Source organism: Nomascus leucogenys, chromosome 17, assembly GCF_006542625.1.
Source record: "Nomascus leucogenys isolate Asia chromosome 17, Asia_NLE_v1, whole genome shotgun sequence".
NCBI lineage: Eukaryota > Metazoa > Chordata > Mammalia > Primates > Hylobatidae > Nomascus > Nomascus leucogenys.
The window spans coordinates 18,559,769-18,583,006 of record NC_044397.1 but is presented as its reverse complement, the minus strand read 5'-3'; the positions used below and the strand labels follow the sequence as shown (position 1 = coordinate 18,583,006).

The 23,238-nt window shown below is 40.2% G+C and overlaps 1 protein-coding gene across 5 annotated transcripts in view; it reads right to left on the bottom strand.

The window, feature by feature from the left end:
* Positions 1-16,275, bottom strand: part of WDSUB1 (WD repeat, sterile alpha motif and U-box domain containing 1) — a 52,782-nt gene extending 36,507 nt beyond the window's left edge. For 3 of the 5 annotated variants that reach the window (XM_003266149.3, XM_030796482.1, XM_030796483.1), the window contains exons 1-5: positions 16,066-16,275; positions 12,243-12,664; positions 9,617-9,801; positions 5,404-5,496; positions 1,568-1,661 (exon numbers count right to left, since the gene is read on the bottom strand). In XM_003266149.3, coding sequence (XP_003266197.1) covers positions 1,568-1,661; positions 5,404-5,496; positions 9,617-9,801; positions 12,243-12,640 — 770 coding nt within the window. In that variant the 5' untranslated portion in view covers positions 12,641-12,664; positions 16,066-16,275. The remainder of the gene's footprint in view (positions 1-1,567; positions 1,662-5,403; positions 5,497-9,616; positions 9,802-12,242; positions 12,665-16,065) is intronic. The other 2 variants (XM_030796485.1, XM_030796484.1) reach the window with 2 other exon arrangements.
* Positions 16,276-23,238: the final 6,963 nt, after the last annotated feature.

Below are 23,238 nucleotides of genomic sequence, written 5' to 3'. Positions count from 1 at the left end.
TATATTTCCTTATATTGGCCACATATTTTATATACTAACAACAAGTGCCTAGAAAGAAGGCTAATAAAAGATGAGAACTTCTACATAGAAGACAATTATTGAAATTCAAAGATAAATAAATGAAGAAATATGCAATATTCTCAGATTACAAGACCAATATCATAAAGATGTCAATTCTCCCCAAATTCATCAGACTCTATATAATCCTAATTAAAACTCAAACAGGTTTGTGTGTGTGGAGACAGGAATTGGGGCAATTTAATAAGTTGATTCTAAAATTTATATGAAAATGTCAATAGCTAGGAATAGACAAAATATAAAGCCTGGGAAAGACAGAATGATATTAGAGCAAGGACAGAAACAGAACAAAGTAGCAGAAACAGTAGTTAAGAAACAGACTCACAAATATATTCTGACAAGGGAGTACAACAAAATGGAGGAGAAAAGTGGTCTTTTCAATACGTAGTACTAGGACAACTGGATATTCACGTAGAAAGGAATAAAATGGGATTCCTATTGCACATCATACACATTAAGTGTGAAAGGCAAAACAACGAAGGTCTTAGAAGATAATACAGGAAAATATCTTCATGACCTCAGAACATGAAGAAGCTGACTAAACTAAAATTATAAACTGTGAAAAGGCAAATCTAGAGGGCGGGAAAAGATATTTGCAACTAGCAACAAATGGCTCAAACATAAAAATACACACACACACACATATACATATATAACGACAAATCAGTAAGTAAAAGATAACCTAGGAAAAAAAATGGGCCGGAGGCATGAACAGGCACTTCATACAAGAGAAAATACATATGGTTAATAAACTTCTAAAAAGGTTCCAACCACTTTGTTCTGGGGAAACGCAAATTAAAACCATAGTAAGGCAACACTACACACTCATCAGAACGGCTAAAATTTTAAAAACTCACAATACCAAGTATAGGCTAGGATACAAAACAACACTGCTATAGAAGTATTAATTGTTCAGCCACTTGGAAACTGTTGTTATCTGCCAAAGTTGAAAATGCACATATTCTATGACTCAGCAAGGCCATTCCTATGTACTTATCTTACAGAAATGCATGAACATGTATACCAGGACATACAATATATTCATAGAATTATTATTGTAATGCTCTCAAACCAGAAACAATCATATAACCATTAACATTAAAATGAACTATTATATATATTATAATGTATCCATGCCATGGAATATTACACAGCAATGAAAATCAATGGGCCACAGCTCCGGGCAATAATATGAATTAATGTCACAAGTGTAATGTTGGGTACAGGAAGCCTGACAAAATAATTCATATTGCATAATTTGTTTTAGGTCAGTTTTAAAGAAAACAGCAATAGTGCATATGATCTAACATGTTGTCACCAAAAAGGGGCACTTGGAAGGGGAGGGCTTCTGGGGCAGAACCAGCAATGTTCTATTTCTTGACCTTTGTGGTGGCTCATCAAGCTATTCTTTGAGGTTTCACGTACTTTTCTGTATGTCTGTTTGATTTCATATAAAAATGGTTTAGGAAAATTAAACCAACTAGCTTACCCTGAGACTAGCATCTGCCCATCATGGGAAAAAGCACAAGCCAGAACAGGAGCACAGTGCCCACTCAGTGTACTTTTATATTTTAATTCAAAACCTGCAAATAACAAGGTAACAGAAATTAGAAAGCTGACCATGCTTAGAATTGATTTTTAAGTCAACACCATTTCACTTATTTATTTAACAAATAATCTTTGAGTGCCTAAAGGACACAAAAACTAAAAACCCTCATGCAGCTCAGATATCTATAAGGAAATAATTGGGATGCAGTGTGATTAACTGGTTTCTGTTTACTAAAGAAAAAAGTCAAGTTTTTAAAGAATTAAAGTAGTTTTACTCAGAAGTCTTACTGAGGACTATAGACTAAGGCCTATGTCCTGGGAGCTACAGGGCAATCTGTGAGACCTCTCCAAAGCAGTGTTTCAGCCCGCTGCATACATACAGGTGGTAGAGGTTTAGCATGTGCAAAATCACATCAAACAGAAGTTACATTAAAGCAGAATCACATCAAGGTCTGGGTTTAAGAGTACATCTGGTTATAGATTACTAAAGTGCATTCGGTTACGGATTGCAGAAACATGATCACTAACCCCACTGGACGTTATCTCAGGTAAGAAAAGGCAAGGCTGGGCTCATTTATCTTTTAAGGAATGTAGTGACTCAGGCAAGAGACATGGGGGACTCTGTGCTCTCCTCTGTTTTGTCTTCAAGGCATTCCTCCAGAGAGCTGCACGTTGTCACAGAGTCGGGGGATTTGTCAAATTATGCTGGCAAGCAGAAAGGAGCAAACATGGCTTCTTGGGTTTGTTACTCTGTCTCACATTTCAAAAGCTCAGTAATGGATTTTAAAAAGCAGCTCAACAAAGGCTAGATGGGGTAATTTCATAACTACCAAAATTTTTAAACTTTTAAACTATACCACAATTTTAGTGTCTGATAAAAACAAAATACGCCAATTGCCCAAAAGACTTAAAAAAAAAATGCTTATAATTTTTTAAATCTGGCACTTAAAAATATTTTCTCATCCTGTAAAAAATACTTTCTCATCCTGTAAATAATCAATGGTAATTTACACGTTTTGTAATTCCAATATTATTTTTATAAAATATAACACTCCTACAAAGTATAAAAAAGTATAAAATCCTTTTTATGCTTTTAGAATTACTAAATATAAACATCACAACTATTTTAAAAGCATACTGAGGGAATTCAATATATTTTTGTGACAACCTATAAAAATAAAAAGAAATTGGCAGGGGTTGGGGGGAAGGAAAAGGAAATACACGAGGGAAATTTATAACTACATCAGACACAATAAAACCTTTTTTGAAGTGTTAAATGTCTTTTAGTGAGGATAACAAGCATTTAACTAAAGAAAAAGGTCATCAGAGCAAGTAAAAGTTTCAAGCCCAAAACAGGAAAAAAAATATATTTTTATCTGGGAGAGCAGAGACACACACTAAAGGCACCGTGCTAAGTGCTAGAAATACAATGATGAACTTCAAAAGGCTTTAATTCTAACTGGGAACAGAGCAATAAATAGGCATGATTAATCAAACAAAGCAAACATATTAAGTTATAAACCAAATTAAGACTATAAAACTTTAATACAACAATAATAGGTTATGTCCTCAAGTATAAGACCCATATGTCTCCCTACTCCTCCCTACAAATAAGCAAATAATAAGGTACAAATGGTGATAAATGCTTTATGAAAAGATTTTATTTTTATTATTTTTTTTTTGAGAGCATCTCCTTCTGTCACCCAGGCTGGAGTGCAGTGGTACAGTCTCGGCTCACTGCAACCTCCGCCTCCTGGGTTCAAGTGATTCTCCTGCCTCAGGCTCCCAAGAAGCTGGGACTACAGGTGTGCACTACCACACCTGGCTAATTTTTGTATTTATGTCGAGACAGGGTTTCATCATGTTGGCCAGGCTGGTATCAAACTCGTGACCTCAAGTGATCCGCCTGCCTCAGCCTCCCAAGGTGCTGGGATCACAGGCGTGAGCCACCATGCCCAGCCTTATGAAAAGGTTTTAACTGCACGTTTATAAACTGTCATGTATGTTTTTGTTAAAAAGTCAGTGTCAACATATTTTCCAGTAAACATATGAAAGGCTTTACTTTTGAACAATTACTAAAGGAATATATTTATTTCCCGATAAAAGGTTCTTCTCTATACACTATACACTAGGATAATTACGAACAACAAAAATATAGTTTGTCATTTAACTGAAGCTTACTAGGTAACAAATAATAATATTTTGAGGCTCCTGAATCAATCAAGATGACAAAATTTCAGATCCCCATGAAAATGTCAAGGAAGGAATTAATAAAGACAGAAATGTACACTGGTAAAGAGAGTGGGAAGAGGGGCATCAGCAAACCAGAAACTGAATCAACTTTGGGGAGGCAGAAAGCACATTAAGTAATGAAGAAGTATAAAAGAATAACAGTCCAGCATACAAAGAGATGGGGGTAGAGCCAAGAAAGTTATTCTGGCCTAGATAACACCCCAAGACTGGCCAAGCGCAGTGGCTCACGCCTGTAATCCCAGCATTTTGAGATTACAAAGTGGGAGGATCATTTGAGGCCCAGAGTTCGAGACCATCCTGAGAGACAAACTGAGACACTGTCTCTGTAAAAAATTTAAAAATTAGCCAGGACAAGACCAGGGAGAGGAGATGGAGAGGGTAGGAAGAAAATACCTCAAGGTTCCAGAATATCAATAGCCAGGAAAAAGGAAAATTAGAATGACACATAGACCTGAAAAGAGAAAAGTTAACGGACTGTATACAGACCATTCAGTGTCTACCTCCAATCTCTCCCCAACTTCACCCTTAGTATGCTGCACAAAAGCCAAGCATTTATCCCTGGCGAAACCTTTCAAAAAAAACAACTGCCTGGGAAGCTCTAGGGTGACAGTGTCTACTCCCTAAGTCCCCAATCCCTCACCCAGAAGGGCCAACTACCCACCTCCTCATCCTAGAGGGAAGCCAGCAATAACAAACCACTCCTGTGCACAGAGCTTCTAAACATTATGGTCTAATTCTTAAATGCAAACAGAATACTAAGCAAAAAGGGGACCCAACTGCAAACAAACATCAGAAAACAGAAGGGAACTTAAAGCAAAAACTCCTAAATGACATCCTGAGAGTTCTGAGATCTTACATTTACAAAAGACACTATGAAAAGGAAACAAAGAAGATGGTGAGCTTTTAGAATCTGAAAATATGATTAATGCGATAAAAGATTTAAAAAAAGGTTAAGAGAAAAAGCAGGGAAATTTTTCCCTAAAGTACCAGAAAAGAGAGAGAAATGTGGGGGATAAAAAAAGAGAATCAATTCAGGAGGCCCAACATTCAATTAATGGAAGTTGTAAAAAGAGAGATGAATTAAAGAAATAACATAACGGAATACTTTATTCCAAAACTGTACAAAATAAGCTTCCTGACAGAAAGGGTCACCTGACGGAATAGTACAATGGATGGGAAAAGACCCACACACTAACAAAAAGCAGTACCTACAGTGAATAAATAAAAAAAGTAGTGATATAAACAATGTTTACAGAAACTGTGAAAACCACAAAGGAGTTGAAATCAAGTTCAAAGTGGTCACCTCTGGTGAGCAGAAATGTGCATGGCAGTAGTATGGGTGAGGTCATGATCAGCAATGAGCATCTGATTTTTAAATCATATGTATTACTTTGACTAAAAGTTTCTTAAACCATATTTTAATACTTACTTTTAGATACTCAGGGTACCTTAAGTAAAAAGATTAAATAGAAATTTTATCCAGACCACAAATAATTTTAGAGAAGCACTATTTAGCATACATACCTAAGATATGGGTAAAAGAAACAATCCAAATTTTGACTTGGCAATCCTGACCACATGATGCCAACCGAAAAAACTGAAGACCTTGTTCTCCATCTAAAATTTATAAAAAATAAATACAGAGAATTTGTAAAACACTGAAACCCCCCAAAAATTCCCATTTCTTATACTAAGATCTATTAATTCTACTCATTTAAACCATGTTCACAAGCTATCAGTTAACTTACACCATTTAACAAAATGTTGATTAAAGAATTTCTTTTAAACAAGGTACTATATGGGATTATTAGTCCTCAAGTTGCTACAAAAAATACCTTTCATTTTCCTTCCTCAAAGAATAGAACTCAAGACTGCAAGAACCAATATTGAGCCACTAAATAGAGCATCCTCTAACTCAATTTTGGAGTCTATGAGGCTAGCATTGATGGGAAAAATTAGGAAGAAAAGTCAGTTACTTTGAGAGTGTTAAATGTTTAATCATTCCCAACCTTTTTTAAAGGTCATAGCAATTTCTTCCTTTTTTTTTTGAGACAGAGTCTCGCTCTGATGCTCAGGCTGGAGTGCAGTGGTGCGATCTCGGCAGCTCACCGCAACCTCCACCTCCCAGGTTCAAGCAATTCTCCTGCCTCAGCCTCCCAAGTAGCTGAGATTACAGGCATGTGCCACCACGCCCAGCTAATTTTTGTGTTTTTAGTAGAGACGGGGTTTCACCATATTGGCCAGGCTGGTCTTGAACTCCTGACCTCGCAATCCACCTGCCTCGGCCTCCCAAAGTGCTAGGATTACAGGCGTGAGCCACTGCACTGGCCTAAGGTCATATCAATTTCTTAAAAGCCTGATCTATAGTTCGCATGGAATAACAATGGGAAATTTTTTCCATTTGATTTAATCAAGCCAAAGGCTGGAATTATAGAAATCAAAAATAACATCAATTCACTCCATTTGGTTGAAAATATTGTATTATTTAGGGAAAGTAATCAGTTAAATGGTGTCCCAGAAGCTCTACTACTTTACACTTACTTAATTTTAGTGTATCATTATATATCTACTAGATTAAGTTCCTAAACAATTTTGGATAATGTAAATATTGATATCATCAATGCAATTTTATGCAAGTTGCACCTAATATCACATGTAGTTTCATCAATTAAGTTTTGGCACTCATATGCAGTAAAGCACAATTAAGAAATTGAGGCTGGGCATGGTGGCTGAAATCTGTAATCCCAGCACTTTGAGAGGCTGACACCAGGAGTTTGAGACCAGGCTAGGAAAGATGGTAAGACCCTGTCTCTACAAAAAATTTTTTTAAATTAGCCGGGTGTGGTGGCACACACCTGTAGTTGTAGCTACTTAGGAGGCCGAGGCAGGGGATCTCCTTGAGCCCAGGAATATGAGGCTGCAGTGAGCTATGATCACACCACCGCACTCTAGCCTGGATGATGGAGCAAGACCCTGTCACCAAAACAGAAATCTAATATCCATCTTAAGATTGCACTCTGGCTTAACAAATTTTCAGTATATAAAATTTAACAAATGTATACACCTGGGCATGTAAATTTTTTCTATGGACTCTGCCTCTTTGAAAGTACAAACACTTTACTAACGAACAACGAATTAAATTCCATTTAACTGAAACCTTTTGTAACTCCATGGGACTTCCATATTTCAATAGCGTTTTTGTTTTTTTCTGTAGCATAGGTTTACCCAAAATGTATCCTTTCTAAGAGAGATCTTGAGGGATACAAGCAATTCCTGATAATCATTGTCTTTTTAAGACAAAACATTTTATTCAATAAACGGCTGAGAGCAAAATATTTCTGTATTAGACCTAATCAGCAACCCTATTTGTTTCTTAACTAAATAGATCCTTTGAAGTTAATTCTGAAGTTCTCTAAGTAGTGAAAATTCAGCTAAGACAATGGAAAATTACACAGGTTACAATGTGCTTATGTTCAGTATCTAAATATAATATTTAGAAACATACTTTTCTTCAGGAAAAATATTTAAATTATAATAACCTAAGCTACACTTTATCATTTAAAAACTGGAGAGAAATGATCATTTACTCTCAGGTGCAAACAGGATTATTTTTCCTTATTTCAGCAAAATGTCACAAGATGAGTCAATATGTCATAAGTATTTACAGATAATAACAAATACCAAATTAAACAAATTTAAATTATATATTTTGTCTTCTAAATAAATACAGTTGTTCCCACAAATTCCTACAATAATCACTTTAAAGCATGTATCAATTTGTTTCAGAGAATTTACTCATAAGGTTAAGATATATTTCAACAGCAACACTAAAGGAACTGAAGAAGGCCCAAAGATTAAAATTATACCAAGAGAAGTGCATAATATGTTCTAAAGGCAGGGCGGGGATGTGGGTATCATTTCAGAATCTCACCTAGAATTCTCTGCCTGGTTTAGTGAGCCTTTCCTGACCCCATAAGCTCCCAATCTCTCCAAATGCAGGACAAAAAAGTCCTTATTTTTATTCTAATATTAACTAATATAATGGTATTTTCATTGGAAATCTATCTTCAGATCATTTAGAACCAAAAAAGGAACCTAGATCTCTCCACACTTATATAATTCACCAGATTCATTGAGTGCCTACAAGATGTGGAGAAGGTCCCACAGAAATGGAAGCAATGGCTTGTTTGTTACAAGCTGTTCTTAGAGTAAAATATCACAGAACAATATATTAAAAGAATAACTGCCTTAATTAAATTAGGGAGTGAGTTTAACATAAGAATGGGTTTATGAAAAGAAAATCTATTATTTCACAAATCATTAAAAGGAATCTTACTCATCCATCTACATTTCAAGGCCTACTCTGTATCAAGCACGATGAAGAAAAGAGACCCAGGCCCTGCCTGCCTGGAGCTTACAAGCTAATAGGAAAAACAGCATTAATTATCCATATAAATATAGAATTAAAAATTGTGATACTTAGTACTGTAACAGAAAAATAAAGCATGCAAAAAAAAGACTATATCAAAATTATACAGATTTAGTACAGGTGTTAAGAGCAGAAGAGACTTATCTTTAGTGATTTTCAGCCAAATTCTAAAGAATATTAACAGCAAACCAGGTAAAGGGTCTGCATGTAAAACCCTTGGAAAAATCTTAGAAACATTCCAGGAATTAAAGAAAGTCAATGTGGCAAAAAATGCATGAGGCCAAGAGCAATTTGAGATTAGGGGAAGCAGAACATGTTTTCCTTTTGGGATTTGAGATCTTAATCATATCTGAACAAGCCACTGATGGGCTTGAAAAGGGGGGAAATACCAAAACCTTCCTGTCTACTCTCTGGACCTGTTTTGTCCAACAGGGCAGTGACTGGCCATATGTGGGTACCAAAGACTTGAAATGCAGCTAGTCCAAATTGAAATGTACTATCTATAATATACATACCAGATTTCAAAGACTTAGTACAAAAGATAAAATCTTATTAATAATTTTTATTATCAATTATTGAAACTACATTATAGATATATCAGGATATATTGTTAATTAATTTCATCTACTACTACAACATTTTAAATTTTCCTAAGTGGCTTGCATTATGTTGTTATGGATAGCACTGGTCTGGTAACAAGACTGCAGGGGGACAAAAGCTACAGAACTCCCATCCACTAACACGGAAAATGAAAACTCTAAAGAAAGAACTTTCCAAATCACTGTACCTATTTAAAACCAAAAGACTATATTCAGGAGTTTTGTTTATTTCTAAAAAACTAGTTGTGTTGGCAAACATTTTATAAATTTAGCTTTTGGAAGATTAAATTAGTAAATGGAAAACATAGCTTCTATTTGCAATTTTTAAAGTTTACATTTCTACTTGAATATCAATATAGTGTTCTTTTAATTGCAATTGTATCAATAGGGTCAGGTCCTCTAAATTGCCATATCCAAGGAATCTGAATCTGTTGAACCAATTTGAGTCACCCCCTGCATGTAATAAAGAATGTAATTTTCTTGCAGGAAACTCCAAGACCAAAAAAAAAAAAAGAACGCGATTTTCTCATATATTTTTTCATGATTTCATTTTTGGTCAAAAAAGAGAGAAGGATAATCTCTTTACAGGAATAAATTAAGAGGGCTCCTCACTCTACTAATGATAACATAAAAAAGAATAAAAGAATGAAAAGTCGTATACAGCACAAATTACAAATAGGAATTTCTAGTGCTTAAAAGAATAACCAACCAGAAACTGGCTGTGAAGAAAAATCGCAGCAGGTAATTCCAAGATCATGTGCTTTTTCACTATGCAGACACCTCATTTTATCATCCCACACTGTTAAATCACCACATGAGGAGCCAGTGACAAAGAAGCTTCCATTAGGAGAAAATGCACATGCCGCCAAGGAGCCATCTTTAACACTACCACATCTGAAATAAAAGCAAAAAGTGGGTTTTCATTTCAGAGTATCCTTTACTTTATACCAGTCTCTAACAGCAGCTTGATACAGTGAAAAGACAATAAATGGCTATCACAGAACTAGAGAGAAAGGACAATTGATGCCTACAGAAATAAAATATCATTTATATGCTATGAACTGAGATATACAGTCTAAAAGCAAGGGAGGATTTAAATATCCTCTCTTAAACATTTTAACTGGTATGTTCAAGCCTAAATTACAAACCAAAGTCCACATATCTTCATATTTTTCCACATGGCAAATCAGTATAAACACATTAACATCTGTAAAACTTAACCAGAAAAGCAATGACAAGCAACATCAACTACAGCCATATTTTTTAAAAAAGGTAAGATAAGACTATTTTTATTGGAAAATATGTTATTGGAGTCAAAGGTACTTTCAACGTCTGTATTAAAAATTACCCAGAAGCAATGGCGAGGTCTTCAAATATAAATTATTTATGAAAGGAAAATGCTGTGGGCAAGTTAAAATTATGTTAGGAAGACAGGGAGGCACTGTGATGAAGTATTAGTATTTGCTCAATTAAGAAAAATAAGCTGTTAAAAACCCAACAATTAACGCACTGTCCCATCCAGCAGGGTATCTATCATTTATATATAATTAATTACATAGTTTAGGGATAGTTATATATCCCTAAATGCTATAGATGCTATAGAGCCAGAAGTCATCATTGGATAAGTAAGATTCCTTAGCTGACAGCTGGATTTCATGCATATAAAAAAGATATTTGGCGTAAGTGTTTATTAACACCACTTAAAACACGTCACTCTCTTCAACCTAAAGACCTAAGCTTAAATGAGCAATAGTTGTTGACCAACTGGCATTTGTGCTCTGAAAGATGTTGGGAGACAGAAGGAGGGGGAGGTACACTAGGCTCTTTTAATTGGTAATTACTTAAAAGTGCATGGTTTCTAATGTACTTAATGTCATCTAAAAGCGTTAGCGTGAAAATTTTAACTTTTTTTTTTTTTTGAGACAGGGTCACTCAGTCACTCAGGCTGGAGTACAGTAGTGCAATCCTAGCTCGCTGCAGCCTCAAACTCCTGGGTTCAGGCGATCCTCTCACCTCAGCCTCTGGAGTAGCGAGGACTACAGGCACACGCCACCACACCTGGCTAATAAAACTGATAATTTTTGTTACGTGTATTTTGCCACAATATAAATAAATGTGAATAGTTTTAATGTTGTTAAATTGCAACACAACATTACCAATGTAAATTAATTGGTTTCTTCCAAAAGAGTTTTTCAGGTGAGTTTTTAAGAAACGATAAATAACACATCACCACCACACCAGGCATGAGGTTCCTTCTTCTGGGCTTGGTCATTCATCCAGCAAGAATTGCAGTCAGAGAAATAACTGCATCTCTTAGCTGAGCTTTACATACTATTACTTTATTATTGAAAACACTTGGGCCGGGCACAGTGGCTCATACCTGTAATCCCAGCACTTTGGGAAGCCAGCCGAAGCGGGTGGATCACATGAGGTCAGGAGTTCAAGACCAGCCTGGCCAACATGGTGAAACCCGGTCTCTACTAAAAATACAAACAATTGGCTGGGTGTGGTGGCAGGAGTCTGTAATCCCAGCAATTCAGGAGGCCGAGGCAGGAGAATCGCTTGAACCCGGGAGGCGGAGGTTTCAGTGAGCTGAGATCCCACCACTGCACTCCAGCCTGGGCAACAAGAGCGAAACTCTGTCTCAAAAAAGAAAGAAAACACTTAAACCACAAGTGACAAAAATAAAGCCTAAAATTACTGAACCTTCAAAATACTGCTTTTACTCTTACAATAAAAAAAAAAAAACCATAAAAGTCTAACAAGATTAACTCAAGATCAGAGCTAAGCAAATCTACTGTAAGAATCATATTAAACATCTCTCTGGGTTTTTGACCTTTAGAAGGCCAGTTAAAAAAATTTTTTTTTTTTTTTTGAGACAGAGTCTCACTCTGTCACCCAGGCTGAGTGCAGTGGTGTGATCTCGGCTCACTGCAAGCTCCACCTCCCGGGTTCATGCCATTCTCCTGCCTCAGCCTCCCAAGTAGCTGGGACTACGGGCGCCCGCCACCATGCCCGGCTAATTTTTTGTATTTTTAGTAGAGATGGGGTTTCACCATGTTAGCCAGGATGGTCTCGATCTCCTCACCTCATGATCTGCCTGCCTTGGCCTCCCAAAGTGCTGGGATTACACGCGTGAGCCACCGTGCCCGGCCCGGTTAAAATATTTTTCCTTGTGCTACCTGAAAACCATTGGCTTCCTAGGATCATCAAAATATTTTTCTTTTTTTCTACATCACTTAGACTGTGCAGAATATCAAAATATTTTGCTTTCAGTTTTTTTTAAGTACACCTAGTCAACAGGATTAAAACAGGAAGGATTTAAATATCCATACCTATATAACTTGTATGACTGTGCATTCCACAAAACCACAGTTCCATCAGCTGCCCCTGATGCCAAACACGTGGAGTCTGGGGAAAACTGGCAAACCCTCACAGGGCTGCCACTAGGCTGTTCCATCACTGCCAACATCTGTCCATTTTCAGTATTCCATAGGACAGTGGTACCATCTGTTGAACACGATGCCAAAATATGTCCTGAAGGGGAGAAACAGCAGCAGTGGACAGCATAGGTGTGAAACTTCAATGGAGAATGTGGCAGTTCAGTAAAGTCACGTAACGAGTACAGGCGAATTGTTTTGTCCAAGGAGCAAGTAGCCAAGAGGGAAAAGGAGAAGGCACAGCAGTTGACATCGTCACCATGATCAGCTAATGTGTTAATCAGTTTCGCCATGTTCTTTATTTGAAGTAAAACAGCCTGAAAGTTTTAAGCAGATGAAGGTTATTTATTCTAGGAATCAGATACATGCAATTTGAATCTATATAAAAGGGCCAAAATGTTTTAATTTGCTCAATGAAAGCTTCTACATCAACATTTTAAAGCAGTGGTCCCCACCTTTTTGGCAGCAGGGACCAGTTTCATGGAAGAAATTTTTCCCTGGACTGGGGTGTGCGGGATGGTTTCAGGATGAAACAGTTCCACCTTAGATCATCCGGCATTAGATTCATAAGCAGCACACACCCTCCATCCCTCACAGGCACAGTTCAAAGTAGGGTTTGTGGATGCCTGGAGCCCCAACTACAAAAATTAGCTGGGTGTGGTGGCACATGCCTGTAGTTTCAGCTACTTGGGAGGCTGAGGCAGAAGAATCCCTTGAAGGGAGGAGGAGGTTGCAGTGAGCTGATATCGTGCCACTGCACTCCAGCTTGGGTGACAGAGCGAAACTCCGTCTCAAAAAAAGAAAAAAAAGAAAATCTAACACTGCAGCTGATCTGACAAGAGGTGGAGCTCACTCATGCTCTCACCTCCTGCTGTGCAGCCCAGTTCCTGACAGGCCAGGATGGGTAACCAGTCCTTAGCCCTGGGGGCTGGGGAGCTATGTTTTGTTTTTGTTTTGTTTTGTTGAGACAGGATCTCCCTCTGTCGCCCAAGCTTGAGTGCAGTGGCATGTTCTCAGGTCACTGCAACTTCTGCCTCGCGGGTTCAAGTGATTCTCCCACCTCAGCCTCCCAAGTAGCTAGGATTACAGGCATGTCCCACCACGTGGGCCCGGCTAATTTTTTGTATTTTTAGTAGAGACTGGGTTTCCCCATGTTGGCCAGGTCTTGAACTCCTGGCCTCGTGATCCGCCCACCTCGGCCTCCCAAAGTGCTGGGATAACCGGTGTGAGCCACCGAACCCGGCCAAGGGAGCTCTGTTTTAAAGGACAACCTGTTACCTGGGATAAGAACAATTTGGAGAAAAAAAAATATCTATAAGACTATAACCTCTGATTCTCACAACCACCGTTGTCATACCAACAAATTTCCACAACTCCTCAAAAAGAACCTTGTCAAATAACTTCAAACTGATTTGATGTTTAGCTTTCAAAACCTAAGGTGTTTATTTCACCTTTGAAGCCTTTCTCATAAGGAGTTCTCAAAAATATCTCATTTCGGATCTGCTCATCTCAACTCAAAAAGTATTTTCTATTCTAATAAACTATCTTAGCTGCTCCCTCCACAGGATGGAGCGAAGGCTATCTGCTCCGCCTTTAAAATGAAACTGTAGGATTTGCTCTTAAAAAAAAAACAACAAAAGTCTCATTGAAAATTTATTAATAAGTGGCCATGTTGAAAGCTGTCCTATCATGGTTTGTCACCCTGTCTGATAAATAGTAAAATTATACAAAAGACTTGAGGTGAGGAGCCACCTCTGAATGAATCAAGGAAACCAAGAAAAGAAAACCTAAGAAAGTGTCAAAAAATGAACTTAGCCAGACCACGCTCAAGAACAAATTTACAAATTTAGAATAAAATCAAACTCCTCACCATGGCAAACAAATCCTATATAATCTTATATAATCAAAATCTTATATAATTCCCGCCTGCCCACTTCTCAGATCTCAACTCCGGCCACAGTCCCTCTCTTCTTTCCAGCCTCCTTGGCCAAACAGTCTTCCGTCTCCATAAAGCGGTTTTCTCAAGCTGAAATGCTCCCTCTTCCCTCTGCTCTTGGGATCTTATTTGTCTTTTAGATCTCAATTTCAATGTCTCTCCTCAGAGACGGTTTCCCTATTTAAGGTAGCCACTCTCTAGGCTAGCACATCACCCTATATTCTCAGCAATTACCACCAGCATCGGGTATTTGTTAAATTGTCTCCCCCGACCAGGATGTAAATCCCAAAGGAGTAGGTACTTTGCCATCTTGCTCATTTCTCTATCCACACCATGTAAAACTGTCAGGCACCCAATGTACTTAAATAAATATATGTTGAATATTTATTTTGTTCAAGCCCAATTGAGTTCCAGCCTTTAAATAATCCATATGTAATATGATATTAGAAAACCTACCAAGACTAAACACACACACACACACACACACACACACACACACACACACACACCTGACGGTGGAAAATTGGTGTCGAGTGAGGTAGAATCAGCTCTGAGAGGGGCAGGTATAACCCTGATTTGTAAAATTGATCATCCTTTGTCCTAGTCTTATTTACGGAAACACCTCTACCAAAAAAAAAAAAGTCTGGGCGCGATCGTGCACACCTGTAGTCCCAGCACTTTGGGAGGTCGAGATGGGTGGAACACTTGAGCCCAGGAGTTTAAGACCAGTCTGGGCAACAAGGCAAGACCCCATCTCTCCAAAAAAAAATAATAATTAGCTGGGTGTGGTGGCGAGCACCTGTAGTCTCAGCTACTTGAGAGACTGAGGCGGGAGCATCACTTGAGCCCCGGAGGTGACGCCTGCGGTGAGCTGTAATTGCACCACTGCACTCCAGCCTGGGCAACAGAGCAGGACCCCATCAATCAATCAAACAAATATTAAGACATAAGGAACATGCCTTTCCCCATCTTCATCTTATCCTTTTAGGATAAGTTCAGCCTCTTTTCTTCGAACGTAAACTCCAATAAAGCCTAAAAACCAAACACGAAAATTTCTGGTAGACTATCCCTGTACTGTTGTCTTGAAAACAATTTAGACCAGGTGGTGCTTTCTGGAGAGCTCACAAATCCCAGCTGTGCAAGTGCGCACAGGTGATTTTCCAAACAAACTTCGGCTCCCAGCCCTCTGCGGCACTCAGCCCCCTTTGCAGTTCCAGGGCATTCAGTGGGAAGCACCAATGCCACTGTCAGCTCAACAGTTTGTTTTGAAAAAGCTCTCAGGCCTACCCAGGACCTGCCTTGGTGGGGTGGGGGTGGGGGGGGCGGTGTGGGCGTTCCCTCGGGCCTCGGCTGTCACGCGAACAGTCAATTCCCGGGCACACCAGGTCAGCTGGCCAGCGTAAACACATGGATCCCATCTCATTCAAAGCAAACCCGAAAGGTGTCCAGCGCTCCCCAAATAAAGTCCGCGACTTACACCCCCCACTCTAAGAGCGGCCGGGCCTCTGTGGACTGAGCGACCCCAGGCAGGAGGGAGGCCTGGGAGGCAGGGAGCTTACCCGCAAGGGGCTTCTTTCCACCCGACGCCGACACGCCCGACCCTGTCCCGGGCCAAGGGTGCACGAAGCACGCCTCGCCGCACTCAAGGTCCCAGCTGGGCCCTGCTGCGCGGTTAGAACCGGGAAATGGAGGGTTCAGACGCCTCACGCGAGCAGGCCCAGCCGCGCTTCCCCACCTACCGCCACCGCTGCTGAGCCGGCCCGTGGGCGCGGCCGCTCTCACCTGCAGGACCCGGGACGCGCGTGATCCGCCTTCAGGTGCCCACAGGCGGTGCGGATCACGTGCCGCGCAGGTGAGGCGGGCGGGGCGGGCGCCAGCGGAGACCCAGTGCAGGGGGAACAGGCCCCGCCCCCGAACGCCCGCTGGGACCCAGAGCGGAGGGAACAGGCCCCGCCCGCCGAACGCCCGCGGAGACCCAGGGCGGAGGGAGTAGGCCCCGCCCCGCGAAAGCCTGTGGAGACCCAGGGCGGAGGGAACAGGCCCCGCCCCCGGGACCGACCCCTGAGGCGGCGCATGCGCGCTCTTTCGCCCGGACTGCGAGTTCTTCCCGACTTCTGGCTCCTAGGGTCAAGGCGAGTTCAGGCTTGGAAAGGGCCTATCGTCGCAAATCTTTCTGTTTTGCTAAAGCTGCGGTCGCAAGGCCTAGTGATCGCCTGAAACGTCGTTTTAAAGGGGCATTGCATGGAATGTTCGGCCATCCTTGCTGAAAGTTTTTACCTCTTTCTCCAGTTCTCCACCCTGCACTGTGTTCTCCGAGGCCAGTCTCCCAGATTGGCCTTCTCTATTTTGGCCACCCTGGGCGGTCGGTGACTTGGCGTCTTCTGCCCTCGCCTCCGCATTCGGGTTCCCCTAGGGGTCTCTCCCGGGCAGGCTGCCTGCCCCGGGCCCCAGCCCTGCTGTTGGTTGGTATCCTGAGCTCACTGGAACCCCGGGCGCCTTTTCTTCAGCCTTTCCCAGTGCGTCCCAGTGGCTCACGGTAGACTGATTTCCATGTGTCATTGACTACAAAGTGGCCCTGCCAGTCCTTTTTGAGATAAAAATTATCCAGAAAAAAAAAGTTCCTGAGCAAGTTACCACTTGTTAACTAAATGCACGACATAGTGCGGGACTATATTCAGATGAAAAAGATACAGAGAGCTTTTATTTTTAATCCATGAGGAAACATTAAAACTATATCAGCCTGTGGAGACCAAAGTTACATTTGAAGAGTAATGACCTAAAATGGTCACATTTAAAGATGAAATTGAGACCGTGGGAAACTATTTGCAATGAAAAAGACTAAGGGGAAAGGGAAGATCAAAATTAGGATTTTGTGAAGTTCTTGTTAATTTTTTAAAATTAGCGGAGTGCATCATGATTGAGACTTTGAACACCAAATTCCATTCCAAAGTATTGCCAAAACAGTATTTTTCTAAAAACAAGTTTTTGATTGTATAAATAATAGAGCTCTCTGTAGGAAACACAGAATATATGAACAGGAAAATAAATAGTCAATAATTACAGCACTCGGAGATAACCCACTCAGAGATAACATTTTCTCTCAGTCTTTCAGAAAAAACAGTAATTTTACAAAAAGTCCTGGAAACTGCCTTTTTAAACAAACTTGTGTCCCATGTCTAAAATTTCACTAGCTTTTTTTCCTACATAATGGTCTACAGAAAAACATATCATAAATTATTTAACATTTTCCCTGTTGCTGGATGGTTTCAACATTTTTGCTCTTAGTGTAAATAATGCTGGATTAAATATCTTTGTACCTGAATCTTTTTCTTTTAGCCTCAATATATTACCACGTTATATACATAAATCTTTTTCCATATTTATGAATATGTACTTAGGATAAAAATTGAAATGGAGGCCAGGTGCGGTGGCTCACGCCTGTAATCCCAGCACTTTGGGAGGCCAAGCTGAGTGGATCACCTGAGGTCAGGAGTTCGAGACCAGCCTGGCCAACATGGTGAAACCCCATCTCTACTAAAAATGGAAAAAAATTAGCCGGGCGTGGTGGCACGCACCTGTAATCCCAGCTACTCAGGAGGCTGAGACAGGAGAATCTCTTGAACCCAGGAGGCTGAGGTTGCAGTGGGCAGAGATCACCCCATTCCACTTCCAGCCTGGGGGATAGAGTGAGACTTTGTCTCACAAAAGAAAAAAAAAAGGAAATGGAATCACTGGGCATAAAGATGTAGACAGTTTTAATAAGTATTACCATACTGCTCTTCAGAGAGGTTGTACAGTTTACACTCTCAGCAATATGTAGTTGTGTCTGTCTCTCCACTTTCTTGTCAAACTTGAGGGATACCTTTTTTATCTACACTAATTTGTGTGTGGGTTTTTTTGTTTGTTTGTGAGATGGAGTCTTGCTCTGTCGCCCAGGCTGGAATGCAGTGGCATGATCTTGGCTCATTGCAACCTCCACCTCCCGGGTTCATGCGATTCTCGTGCCTCAGACTCCCAAGTAGCTGGGATTACAGGCGCCCGCCACCACGCCTGGTTAACTTTTTGTATTTTTAGTAGAAACAGGGTTTCACCATGTTGGCCGGGCTGGTCTCGAACTCCTGACCTCAAGTGATCCACCCGCCTCAGCCTGTATCTACACTAATTTGATAAGCCAAATTGGTTTTAATATTCTTTAAGTAAAATATATAAAAGAAGCCCGTGACTACACCTGCCAGTAGTTTAGCACCATGACCTTATGTCCAGTATAGTCAGCTTTGCCTGTCCTACAGAGACAGGGAGTTTCAAAGATAGAAGCCTCATTGAGGCTGGTCTGCAAACATCTAACTACTTTAACATTCTGTCCTGTACCAGTTCACTCTACAAATCTATAAATTCTTATAAATGTATCTTTATAAATTCTGTTTCTATAGTATATTAGCAAGATATTTTAGTTAACATTTCCCAAAGTAGTCAGAACTTTGATTTGGAATATTAAAGATTTGAATGTTTTATGCATTCCTCACCCTAATTGTGTAGCTGTGAAAATCTTATTTAAGGCTGGGTGCGGTGGCTCACACCTGTAATCACAGCACTTTGGGAGGCCGAGGCGGGCAGATCATTTGAGGTCAGGAGTTCAAGACCAGCCTGGCCAACGTGGTGAAACCCCGTCTCTACTAAAAATACAAAAATTAGCCAGGCGTGGTGGTGCACACCTGTAATACCCACTACTCAGGAGGCTGAGGCAGGAGAATTTCTTGAACCCGGGAGGCAGAGGTTGCAGTGAGCTGAGATCGAGCCACTGCACTCCAGCCTTGGCAACAGAGTGAGACTGTGTCTCCAAAAAAAAGAAAATCTTATTTAAGGATACAAATCCCATTTTGTCATGAATTTCTTGTTCTGCTCCTTAAAATAATGCTACTTGAAGAATATAGAAAACAATTTTAAGTGATCTATTTGAAGAAAAACCACCTTTTCTTTTCTTTCTTTTTTTTTTTTTTTTTTTTGAGATGGAGCAAACTCTGTCGCCCAGGCTGGAGTGCACTGGTGCGATCTCTGCTCACTGCAAGCTCCACCCCTGGGTTCACGCCATTGTCCTGTCTCAGCCTCCCGAGTAGTTGGGACTACAGGTGCGCACCACCATGCCTGGCTAATTTTTTTTATTTTTATTTTTAGTAGAGACAGGGTTTCACCATGTTAGCCAGGATGGTCTCGATCTCCTGACCTCATTATCCGCCCGCCTCAGCCTCCCAAAGTGCTGGGATTACAGGCGTGAGCCACCGCGGCCAGTCAGAAAAACCAACTTTTCAATTAAATAGTAAGCAATACATGTTGTCAAAATACAGTGGCAATGGGAACCAAATAGATGTGAAGCAATGAGTGAGCCACCAATTACTAAAATGTGTGGTCCTGAGTAAATAAGAGCTTAACAGAGAGATGAGAGGCACCTGTGAAGTTGGAAAAGGTGGGCGAAAGAATGTGTGCTAAATAGACCTGAAGTCTAGGCTGACTGAGGGATGAGCTTTGGAAATACCCAGTTTCACAGTAAATACTCAGACATGTATTGAGGTTGTTTTCCTTTGCAGGCAAACCCAATGTCAGAGTTTCCAGAACAGTTGGACAAGGTAGATCTCAAGGTATAAAAACTCCCTTGAGGTGTTTAGTTTATGAAACTATATCAAGCTGAACACATGAAATTTGCCTTTTTCTATGTGTATATTATACTGCAGAAGACGTTTTTAAAAACATTCTGGCAGATTGCCCAGAGATTATCTCATATCTGATGCAGCCATTAACTCTCCACATCTGGTATGAGCCACAGTGCCACCTCCTTGTAGAGAACTCTGGGGATCTGGAAAGCTGCAACTCTGCCTGGGAGCATGATGTGTTATCTTCTGCATCATAAAATGTTCTCTTAATTTGCTTTATCCTTTGCCATTATGTAAACTTTACACCTTCAAACTGGCCATCTTTTCATTAAACCACTCAGAGTCCCTGTGTGCCAACCAAGTAGTAAGAATTAGCAGAGTTCTTTAGAAACACCTGGAATTCCATACAGAAAAAAAGAAAGATCCAGGGGCTAACAACAAAACAGAGGGTTGGGATGAGATGGTGTATATTGGGCACAGTGAGAACTGCCTGACGGCAGAAAATGTGCATATGGCTGGAAGTAAGTATACCAGAAAGAAATGTAATGACATGTATGAAATTTGGTATTTGGTACATACTAAAAAATTTTGGAATTCTCACTGTGCCCTTTTCTCCCTTTATGGTACAAGAAATATTTTTTGCTTATGAAATTTTTATTTTGTTTTGTTGGTTTTGTTTTTGTTTTGTTTTCCAATTCCTGGGCTCAAGCGATCCTCCCACTTCAGCCTCCTGAGTAGCTGAGACTACAGGCGTGCAGCACAAACCCCAGCTCATTTTTTGATTTTTATTTGTATAGAGACAGGGTCTCACTATGTTGCTGAGGCTGGTCTCAACTCCTGGGCCCAAGCAATCCTCCCCCCTTAGCCCCCCCACAAAGTGCTGGGATTACAGGCATGAGCCACTCCGAGCCCAGCTTTTGTTTATGAAATTTTAAATTGCAATTTACATTTTTTCATTTTCTTATTCTGTCTCATTTTCTCAAATTCTTTATTTTCAGATACTATTATTAATGTTCTTCAAGAGAATTCAAGATGTTAATGCATTTTTGAAAAAAATACTTTTGTTTCCAGATTTATGGTTTTTATTACATAAGGTAAAAATATTACAGATACGGAAAAATTAATTCATTCAACAATAGTTCAATTTACAGAATTACAGATTATGTTTCCAGTTTACTGCTCATTACAGTCTGAAATACAGTATTTGATGCTACCAGTCTTTGGCATCTTGTAACATTCTGTCAATTAATTGGCCAAATAATGCCAGGTCTCCATTTTAACCTGATTATCTGGAATAAATATTTCTCCATATTTTCACTAATGACTTTCAAACTAGTTGACTGATTTTTGCCTAAAGAAAATCAAGATACTCCTTTAGTTTTACTTTTTGTTTGTAACTTGAAAAGGGAAGGACAATTGTCACATTTTAAAGAATGTAATAAAATGTCATACCTAATGTAGCAAATTGTATTTTTCAAAAATAACTACAACAATATATCCCATCCCACATGCTCTTCCAAAACTTTGCGACTTACCCTCAAGAGGTGGGGGTTATGTCCCTTCCCCTTAATTTGTGTGTCATTAGACTGACACACGCGATAGACAACACTGTGTAACTTCCAAGCCTGGGTCTTAAGAGGCAATATGGTCCTTGAGTCACTTTCCCTCAGCAGCCAGCCACCGTGCAGTGAGGAAGCCTGGGCTACATGAAGAGACCCACATGGAGAGGAATGAAGTTCCTATCCCTCAATCCAGGCTGAGCTCCCAGCCAATAACCAGTGCCTGTGAGTGACCCCTCTTGGAGAGGGGTCGCCAACTCTCAGTGGAGCCACCAAAGCTGATGTCATGTGAAGCAGAGATGAGCCTTCCTGTCAAGCCCTGTCCAAGTTGCAGATTGTTATTTTAAACCACTAAGTTTTGAGGTACCTGCTTTTGCAGCTAGATAACTGCCAGAGAGATAGAAGTATAGTAATTAAAGGCTGAACTTTGCATTGTTTAGAATTTCCTTATCACTTCAGGGAATTATGAATAGAAATATGCCAACACAATATCTCTTTGCTTAAAATGGATTAAACTCAAACTTGCCAGTTATAGTTATTTGTCCAAAATTTGAAAACTACTATGGGGAAATAATTATGTTTGTAATTTGGTTACTTTCTTTTCATGTTATTTGCATTATATATATTTTTTGAAGCAGGGTCTCACTCTGTTGCCCAGGCTAGAGTGCAGTGGCATGATCACAGCTCACTGCAGCCTCAACCTCCTGGACTCAAGCAATCCTCCCACCTCAGCCTCCTGAGTAGCTTGGACTACAGGTGCACACCACCATGCCTGGCTGATTTTTGTATTTTTTTTTATAGAGACAGGGTTTCACCATGCTGTCCAGGCTGGTCTCAAACTCCTGACCTCAAGTGATCTGCCTGCCTCAGCCTCCCAAAGTGCTGGGCTTATGGGTGTGAGACACTGCACCCAACCCATCTAATATTTTTTAATAAACTTTCACTCCTGCTCAAAAACTTGCCTTGGTATCTCATTCTGCCTTATGTCCCTCAATTATTTCCTCTGAGGAGGTAAGAATCAAGTTGCTGTGCATTCTGTGGATTTGCCGCTGCTAACACCATGAATGTGTGTCCCTTTCTCTGGAGTGACTTTTCTTTTTTGAATATTACAATCTAAATAATTTTCAAGACTGAGACCAGTGGTTATCTCATTTGTGAAAGAATCTTCCTGGCTCTATAATATAGTATCAATTGATGTGCTTCATCTACATATAGAGTTTGAAGAAGCCAGCGGATCTGTTTTTCCCACCTGAATTCCATGCCAATTGAAGAGTACAGACACAACAGAGATCAAAACATTCCCTTTAATATTGAAAAAGTCTAAGCTGGTGACATGGGCGAGGGGTTTGCCACAATGGGCTTCTTAATTCTGAACCCTAGAATTAAACAGATTTGCCCACCCAGTAAGTGCAGAAAAACTGGAAGCTTCCATTCGTAGGACAGAGGTTTTGCTGCCAGGCTTACAGCACAGCCCACATCAACCAGAATACATGCTCCTGTAGGCAGGCCAAAGACATGGGAGGGGGCACTGAGCTATACAAGCTCATTCTCTTACCTTAACCCACCTACCACAGAGGGGACGCATGAGTAAAGTGTGGAAGGACCAAGAGTACCACACTGCTGGAGGTCCCATCATGGGGAAAGCGAACCCAGGAGTGGAATGTTCTTCTGCGGCTTGTTCTTCTCTTCACTGAACCACTGAGGAAGGCCAGCCAAGGTTGTAGCCATCCCCTGAGGGTATTGTGGGAAGA